This window comes from Poecilia reticulata, linkage group LG10, assembly GCF_000633615.1.
Source record: "Poecilia reticulata strain Guanapo linkage group LG10, Guppy_female_1.0+MT, whole genome shotgun sequence".
NCBI lineage: Eukaryota > Metazoa > Chordata > Actinopteri > Cyprinodontiformes > Poeciliidae > Poecilia > Poecilia reticulata.
In genome coordinates this window covers 32,339,593-32,348,558 of record NC_024340.1, presented here as the reverse complement: position 1 = coordinate 32,348,558, position 8,966 = coordinate 32,339,593, and the positions used below count along the sequence as shown (strand labels likewise).

The 8,966-nt window shown below is 49.5% G+C and overlaps 2 protein-coding genes across 3 annotated transcripts in view; one reads left to right on the top strand and one right to left on the bottom strand.

Moving 5' to 3' along the window:
- b4galt1l (DP-Gal:betaGlcNAc beta 1,4- galactosyltransferase, polypeptide 1, like) overlaps positions 1-2,847 on the bottom strand; it is a 7,430-nt gene extending 4,583 nt beyond the window's left edge. The window contains exons 1-2 of the mRNA XM_008420976.2: positions 2,089-2,847; positions 1,039-1,274 (exon numbers count right to left, since the gene is read on the bottom strand). Of these exons, the coding sequence (XP_008419198.1) occupies positions 1,039-1,274; positions 2,089-2,410 (558 nt within the window). The 5' untranslated portion in view covers positions 2,411-2,847. The remainder of the gene's footprint in view (positions 1-1,038; positions 1,275-2,088) is intronic.
- A 501-nt stretch (positions 2,848-3,348) lies between these two features.
- The window catches only part of rest (RE1-silencing transcription factor), a 9,545-nt gene continuing 3,927 nt past the window's right edge, over positions 3,349-8,966 (top strand). The window contains exons 1-5 of one of the 2 annotated variants that reach the window (XM_008420977.2): positions 3,349-4,599; positions 6,602-6,872; positions 6,946-7,491; positions 7,568-7,728; positions 7,811-7,894. In XM_008420977.2, coding sequence (XP_008419199.1) covers positions 6,628-6,872; positions 6,946-7,491; positions 7,568-7,728; positions 7,811-7,894 — 1,036 coding nt within the window. In that variant the 5' untranslated portion in view covers positions 3,349-4,599; positions 6,602-6,627. Of the gene's footprint in view, positions 4,600-6,028; positions 6,279-6,601; positions 6,873-6,945; positions 7,492-7,567; positions 7,729-7,810; positions 7,895-8,966 lie in introns of those variants that run through there. The other variant, XM_008420979.2, reaches the window with a different exon arrangement.

The following is an 8,966-nucleotide window of genomic DNA, read 5'->3' as shown; positions in this document are numbered from 1 at the left end:
GGGACACGACCCCCACACACACACACACACACACCTGGACATGGTTGGTTGGGACGAATGAAGGGAAACTGGTTCTGGTTCTGGATGTTCTTTAAATGTTCCTGGTGGCAGAACAGGTCCTGACCGGGTTCTACATGTTGAGCTACTGATGCTTTCTGACCCCGTCAGTTAACTGGGTTACCGTGGCAACCCCTCAGCTGTGTCATGCAGCACCATGTTTGTAAAGCCTTCAGACTGAACTGAGGTAAAACATTTAAAACCTTCAACTTCCTGTGATGTCACATGACCACTTCCTGTTAGATGAAAAAGGGTTAATACAAAGCTCCCACTGCCTCACCTGGACAGGTAACCGTCAGACCTGAACCTGCTCAGTTCATCGTTTACCTGTCAGGTGAGTTCAGGTGGCAGAAACAGAAACAGGCAGCAGACAGAAACCGGAGAAGAAGAAGAAAGCTGAATTACCGTAGCGACCACTTAGCAACACCCGCTGCTATTGGCCAAGACCAAGAAGAGGCGGGTCTCAGCAGCTCCACAGCCATTGGTCAGAAAGGCCTGACATGCAAAGAGAGGGGAGGGGCAGGTGAAGGGGGAGGAGCTAAAACTGAGGAGGACGAAGGAGAGGAAGCAGCAGAAGAAGAACACAGTGAGTCAAAGCAGCAGCAGAGTGAACACCTGGTTGCCATGGTTACTGTTTCATTTCTGCTTCAGACTGAGTGAACACGATGCATGCAGAGTCCTGAGCTCTACCGAGTTGCTGAATAACCCAGCTCACCTGTGGACAAGCCCCGCCCACAGGCGAGCAGCTGCTCCTTTACCTGGAGGAAAACATGCAGCTCAGAGTCACTAACAGCTCAAGGCAGGTGATGTCACCGTTACCTGGATACAAGCCCCGCCCCTGCCCTGTGTGTGATTCCTCTGAAAACACCTGGATCAGGTGAGATCCCACTCTGGCTGACACATTCTCACCTCTGTAGGTAAATCCAGGTTTAATCTTGATCTAATCCAGTCAGAGGTTCTGTTTGGTTCTGTTGGACCCACCTGGTTGATGACGTAGACTCCGTAGTCGAGCTGCTGCCTCTGCAGAACAGGGTGAAGGTAGTAGAGCCAGAACTTGAGGTGCTCGTCTCGATTGCGGAACGGGATGATGACGGCGACCTTCTGCAGCGCCACGCAGTCCTTGGGTCGGAACCGGCCGCCGGGAAGGATGTTGGGGTTGTCCCTCTTGATCTGCTCTAGGCTCACTGGGATGTTGAACTCCACCCGGAGGGGACCCACTGGGGGAAGAGACACAGCATCAACACACTGCAGCTGCTCGACCTCTGACCCCCTGCTGGGAGGAAACGCAGCAGGAAGCTGCAGCTGAGATCACAGCAGAACCCGACAGAAACATTTAGGTTCTGGATTTAACTCAGAGCTGAAACTGAAGCTCTGATGATTCAGACACATTTACATCCAGAAAACACTCAAAGTTCCCACGCTGTCTGAGACTCTGAAGGCAACACCGTCAACTCTGACCCAGATTCAATGCTGAGCTCAATGGGCCAATCGCAGGGTTTGTTGAGCCGCACCGTTGCCTAGGAGACGGAATGGCCCCCAGCTCACCTGGTGAGGAATGGAAACATTCAGCTCACCTGGGAGTTCCTCCTGGAGGTCACATGACCTCTGGTGACCTCCTCACACGCAGAGCAGGTACAACGGGTGAGTAAACTTCCACCTGGACTCCCACACAGAACCTGCTTTGAATTCTGGTTCTGGTTCCACTACGGACCCAAACTTCACCACTTCAGAACCTGGAGGCGGGTCTCTGAGGCTCCTCAGATGATTATTGATCACTTATTGATCATATAACATCATCCAAGCGGACATTATTGATACACATGGATGGATCCACGAACCGCCCCGGACCAGAACCAGTTCTGATGCGTCTCAGAACATTCGGTTCTGGTTCTTGGACTTGTTGGATCATTTCTCAACCTGACAGCAATAGCAAACTTTTGGTACCAAACCATGTGGACCGGGAACCATCTGATACTATCCAGGTGGTTCCGGTCCAGATGGGCTTCTAAACCCAGCCCGAACCGGACTCACCCAGCATAGGGGACGTTTCTGGACATTTCTGCAGCGGCTTCACCGGTTCCTCTGTTCTGTTCTGACCCGGTTCGGTCGGCTGCCGCTCCATCTCCTGCCGCCTCTGGGTCACGTTCTCTTTCGGTTCGGTTCCGGAGCTGCTGGCCGGGACCAAGCCGGTTCTGAGCCGGGTCAGATTGGAGTGGGACTGCTGGTTCTGGACGAAGGAGAACCGGATGTCCAGAGTTCGGACGTAGAAGAAGAAAGTGACGGAGATGTGGAGGAAGCAGAGCAGAACCACCAACTTGCAGGTTCGGTGTAACAGGCTGAAATCTGTGGCCATCTTGACGGCTCGGTTCCGGGTCCAGAAAGGGTTCTGCTACGCCGCTATCTGCTCTCGCACTCCATCTTCCTCTATCTGGGACACAACTCCAGGTTCTCCAGCAGAGTTGGGACAGAAACCCAGGAAGAACCCAGAACCAGAACTCGAGCAGAAAGTCGATGAACGTTTGGAGCCCAGCTAACCGTTAGCTTCCTGCGGTTCGTGTCCAAAGGTCGGAAAAACGGTTCAGAAACCGCCAGGCTTCGGTCCAAAGTTCCGTTGAAAACCTCAGGGACACAGACAGTCTGAGAGACCCAGAAACGGTACCGAATTCCGGCCCGAACTCGGTCCAAAACGCTGAGAGCGGACAGAAACAACCGAGATAAACTGTACTGTACTCCGTGTGACGACTCCAAGGGGATGACGAAATCATGCTTCACATTTCCGGTCTGCTTTTCAAAATAAAAATTGGACCAAAGTTAAACAGATGAACAAATCGCTGCAAAAACTTTAACCAAAAGTTATCAAATGATTCTATAAAACTCAAAGGTTGTGTTTCTGCACAAAAAAACCACAAAAGCAAATCCACCAAAAATAAATCAAACTAAATAATAAGATTAAGTGGGCTAAATTAAAACCAAGGATGAAACCAGGTCAAGGTTTATATCTGCTGTTGTTCTAAATCAGTGTTTCCACCTCCCGGTCCTGCATGTTTTAGGTGTTTCCTTCTGCTACACACCTGAATTGTTTCTCTGGGCGATTAACAGGTTTCTGCAGCACCTGATGGTCATGCAGTCATTTGGATCATCTGTTCAGGAACAGAGGCTCATCTAGAACATGCAGAGCAGGGGGGGCTGTGAGGACCAGGGGGGAGAAACACTGGACTAAATACAAAAGATGAACAGAAAAACACTAAATGTTTTTAATTACAGAAAAGCCTGATCATCCTCTTCATTTGTGTCTTCAGTCAGAAGCGTTTCCAGTTTGGCTGTAATACTGGCCTCTACAGGAGAGCCTTTCAGCCACCAGCATTTAGAAAAAGCGTTGGATGAGTTTTGATTCCTCTCTGGGATTAAATTGAACTGAATAATGTTATTTTGAAAAGAATCAGAAGCCACTTCCGGTGAGAGTCTGCTAACAGCTCCGGAAGGGGCGTAGCCTGTACACGTCATTCAACCTGCAGCGTGTCAACATGAACCCATCAGTGATTATCAGCAAGAGCAACTTATCAGGTCAGATAGTTCTGACAGAAGTACATCAGTGCTGCATGATGACGTCATGCAGGAAGTACCTGCAATGTGAAGTGCTTTACAATAGCTCACCACTAACATCAGCTGAAGGCAGATTCAGGTAATAACAAAGAAAGTACCACCTTCTGGTTCTGGTTCTGCTGGGTCCGGTTCGGAACCAGCTTCTCCTGGTCTGGAGGACTCTGGTCCTCATCAGGGCAGGAGGATCAGCAGTGATGCAGGAGCTATGAGGCTCTGCAGAGACTGTTCAAAGGTTAAAGAGGTTAAAGGTCAAAGGCATTCCATACAGCTTCCAAGCACGGTGGTGGAGGGCTGGTGATATGGGCTTGATGTGGACCAGGATCTCCTTTGATATCCAAACTGTTCATCTTTCCATCAGTTGAAGCTCAGGCCAACCTAGGTCATCAACAGAACCATGATCCTGAACCCAGCAACAGATCTACAGCAGAATGGTCTAGTCAAAGTCCTGATGAGCTTTTCAGAAGAATGAGCAGACAGAAACTGAAGGAGGTTCTACTGGCTAATGGATCAGGAGTTGAACTCAGTTTTTCACTCACTTGTTCTGAAGTTTTTCATCTGTTTTAATAAATAAAAACAGATTGTAGTAAAATTGTTCCATACATGTTCTGAACCTCAACCAGAACCCACCCAAAACCAGGTTTAATCATATTCACGGCTCTGAGCTGTTTCTCCTGAACAGAACCAGAACCAGAACCTCTGAGTTGAGGTAGTCTCGGTCAGTCTGACGTTTCTTCCTCCATCTTGTTCTGTAACATATGAAACTCACACATTTTCACAGAAAAACTACAAACTTGCGGAGCTACGCGTTGACGTCAGGCCCCTACGTCACTGTAGAGGAATGTGCGGAAACTTCTGCCTAGTTTTCTAACAGCGCTGTCCGTCGAAGTTAAACCTTCCCAGAACAGGAGAGTCTCCAGGAAAGTCTCTGGAAGTTCGGAGGTGAGGAGCAGGGAGTGTGTCGGAGGGCTTGCGGGCCTGGGAGCGGTTCGGTTCCGTTGCTGTGCCGGTTTACAGCCGCAGAAAGTTAGAGCAGTTCGGGGAAAATGGAGGCGGTGAGGTGGAGCACAGAGGCGCTGTCCGGGGGCTGATCAGGACCATGGCTAACACTCCGTCCCGGGCCGGGTCCGGGACAGGCTCCGAGCCTCGGAACCACACTCGGACTGCGACTCCACAGCTCTACAACAATTGGATCAGAACCTGGGGGGAGTTCGGTTCTGGGTCCCGAACTCAGGGAAAGTGTGTGACCAGAAGTTAGCGTGTGAATCGTAGCAGCTCAACATGGACCGCCTTAAATCAGAACCAGGTCCACAATGTGGCTCCGAAAGAAAAAACTTTTTAAGTCCATAAAAGTCCGAGTTTTCCGGAACCTTTAAAGTTTGTGTTCTGATCCAGTCCAGTTGGGTTTAAAACTGGTTTTGATCTCATTTGGTTGGAACGGCGAAGTAGAATAAAATAAATTGCTTTTATGACAAATTGTTTGACAATTAATATTTAAAACTTTCGGAACCTTTCATCCCTGTCCGGGTTTCCAGAACTTCAATCTGAGGAGTTCAACCCAAAAGGAGCTGCTGTCACCTTCCTATGTTCTTGGCTTAACCTTAGAATGAAGGTCAAAGGTCATGGTAGGACTCAGATCACCCTGTCCGGATCAGAACCGTTCCTGAATATGAATCAGAACTTATTCTGTGTGGTCCAATTTCTCCAAAAACAGTGGAACAGCCCTTTACTTCAGCTAGGAATCAGACACCGACTTCAGAACCGGAGGAAAAGTTCTGTTTGTTTGAAAGCTCTGTTCTGTTTAGGTTTTGATGTTTGTAAGATTAAAATAAATTATATCAGATGTGGTTCTGCAGGTCCAAACTTTAGCTCGTCGTACCAGAACTTCCTGCGGATTAAACAGAACTTTTCCCCTGAAGTTTTCTGAGGCGCTGACTGTGGTGCTGCTTCAAAATGGCCGACGGCCTCAGATCAGACGGTGGCTGCCTTCACTTTCTAATAACTAGCAGCTTTTAATAACTAGCATCTTTTAATAACTAGCAGCTTTTAATAACTAGCTTCTTTTAATAACTAGCATCTTTTAATAACTAGCAGCTTTTAATAACTAGCAGCTTTTAATAACTAGCATCTTTTAATAACTAGCAGCTTTTAATAACTAGCAGCTTTGCAGTGTTTTCCGGTCTGAAACCAATGAATAATATTTGTTGTTTAGAGAAACTTCATAATCTATTTTATTTACTGTTTTTGATTGTTTCCAGGTTTTATTTCAACTTTATTTATTGTTTTAAATATCTTTTGAATATTTAAACTGTCTTCCAGTTGCAGTGTTAAGGCTGCAGTATGTAACTTTTATATTAAAAATGGCTTTTTAGATATTATTATTGCTCCTATCATCATGTTGTTACAGTTTGTTATGGACCAGAGGATCAGTGAAAAGATGGACGTCCTCCTTCCTGAGCTGCTGTGTCTGAAGAAATGCACCAAAAACCCCCAATCAGAGCCAGGAGGAGGGGCTTAGTGCTGCTACATCATTAGAAGCTAAGCTAACTAGGTTTAGCATTCACGTTCACAGAGAGCATGTTAAGAAAGATGAGTGGTGCATACAGGCCTGATTGACAGCGGTAAGCCCCGCCTCCTGGCTCTGATTGCTTGTGTCTCTCATGCTGTCAACAAATATGTAAAAAATATTTTGTAGTAGTTACATAGCACAGCTGTAAGAGCTCTTTAGAAATTATGTTTTTATTGACTTTTGTGAGGAAATACTTTCATTATATTAGTTGAAAATTGTCTCAAAATGACAATATTGTCGTTTATCTCAATCATTTCTGGGATTGAGATAAACGAGTGCAGCAGCTCTCCTGGTTGTGACAGAAGCTCTGAAACCCGGTGAGCCTTCAGAACCGTAGAGTTCTGCTGATCGACCCTCACCGTCTGGTCTCTGCAGCTTCCTGTGGGTGGAGCCCGGTCGTCATGGCGACTCAGACCATGTTCTCAGCTGGTTTGTTTCCTGTGGGCGTCTCTCTGGTGGAGGACGGGCCGGGCCTCAGCGACCTGCCCCGGAACACGCTGCCCGCCCCTCAGCTGGTGATGCTGGCTAACGTGGCGGCGGTGGCGGAGGGCGGCGACGGCGGCAGCATGGCCGACGAGAAGGAGATGATGGAGCTGAAGACGGTGGGATGCGGCTACTCTGACAGTGAAGACGAGGGCGTCATCAGGTCAGGAGTCGGTGAGGGTCACTTCCTGCTCCTGGCACATTACCTGTCCCTAACTCACCTGGTTCGTGTGCAGGTACAGCTACGACAACCAGAACCACCGCGAGGTGTGCATCGTGGAGTACCCAGAGTCCCCGAACCCGGCCGTCCAGACCGTCGCCATCGGTGGCAGCAGAGAGGATGAGGAGAACCCCCCCACTGAGAAACAGCCCCCCTCCTTTAAGCCCCGCCCTTCCACCGTTTCACCCCAACCTGGGGTCAAAGGGCTGATGGACGGCGCCCAGAAGAAGAAGCCGTTCTGCTGCAAGCCGTGCCACTTCCAGGGCCAGAACGAGCAGGAGTTCGTAGAGCACCTGAGCACGCACAGCATCAACAAGATGATGGTGGTGCACCAGGTGGAGGGGCGGAGCAAGAGCAAAGCCAAGGAGGCGGAGTCACGGGAGGCTGTGCCAGGCAGGGAGGCGGAGCATGGCAGAGAGGAGGAGCCAGGCAGCGAGGACGCGGCCGCCGGCGTCGACACCAAAGGGCTGATCAGGTGCGAGCGCTGCGGCTACAACACCAACCGCTACGACCACTACATCGCTCACCTGAAGCACCACAGCAAGGAGGGCGACGACCACAGGTAGGAGCACCAAACCTGCTCTGAAGGTCACAGCTGTGGGTGTTGGTCAGCTGAGTGTGGACCTGTTTGTCTGCAGGGTGTTTAAGTGCACGCTGTGCGCCTACACCACAGTCAGCCAGTACCACTGGAGGAAGCACCTGAGGAATCACTTCCCCAGCAAACTGCACACCTGCAGCCAGTGTTCCTACTTCTCTGACCGCAAGAGCAACTACATCCAGCACATTCGGACCCACACAGGTACCGTCCTGTCCCTGGTCTGCTCCGATCTTGTCCCTGTCCCAGGTGGGTCATGTGAAGGCTGCGTCTCTCTCGTGAACAGGTGTGCGTCCATTCCAGTGTCTTTACTGCGACTACTCGAGCTCCCAGAAGACTCACCTGACCCGCCACATGAGGACTCACTCAGGTGAGTTTGGGACAGAAGGGGACAGGAGCTGATTGGCTCCTGAACCAGTCCTGTTGGAGTGGAGATGACCCCTCTAATGTTTCAGTTTTAACGAGTAGATGTTCTGGTCGCTGTGTTGACGACATTTAGCTCCAGCTTCTCTCCAGGCCCAGATCTCCTCACTCTGTGTCCAAAGGACTTTAAACGGATCCAGAGTTGAACATGTTGGTTTAAATATGGTGCAATTGTTCTATTTACCAAAAGAAGTTTGTGATGCACAGTTGCCTTGCAGCAAGAAGGTTCTGGGTTCGATTCCCGGTCTTTCTGCATGGAGTCTCCCTGTGCATGGTGGGTTTTCTCCAGGTACTCCGGTTTCCTCCCACAGTCCAGAAACATGACTGTCAGGTTGATTGGTCTGTCTAAATTGTCCCTAGGTGTGTGTGCATGGTTGTTTGTCCTGTTTGTCTCTGTGTTACCCTGCGACAGACTGGTGACCTGTAGAGGCGACCTGTCCAGGTCACCTGTCCAGGTGACGTGTCCAGGTGACCCCGCCTCTCACCCGGAACGTTGGCTGGAGGCAGCAGCTCCTGACCCCACAGGGGACCAGGGAGTTAGAAGATGGATGGATGGATGAAGTCTGTGATACAAATAAATTGTATATCTTTACTATATTTTTCACCTACTGAGGCCCCAAATTTCTCCGCCTGCAGTGCATTCTGGGCCGATAATTCAAGTAGGTTCTGCTAGAGGCAGTTCTACAAATACAATAAGTTCAGTTGGAGGCTGGTGAGGGCAAACTGCCTCAAAGTTATACATGAGACATTTGCTGAAACAAGCTGACATCATCGGCTGTTTACTATATTAACTAGACCAACCAGTGGTTCTTAACCTGGGTTCGGTCTCAGGGGTTCTGTGGAGCCTCTGCCACGGAGGTAAAGACTCACCTGTGTAAAGTCGTGATGACGCCCCGCTTTGCCATCACTTGCTGCAGAGGATCAGTTACATTGCTGAGCCAATCAGAGGATCACGTTACATTGCTTAGCCAATCAGAGGATCACGTTACATTGCTGAGCCAATCAGAGGATCACGTTAC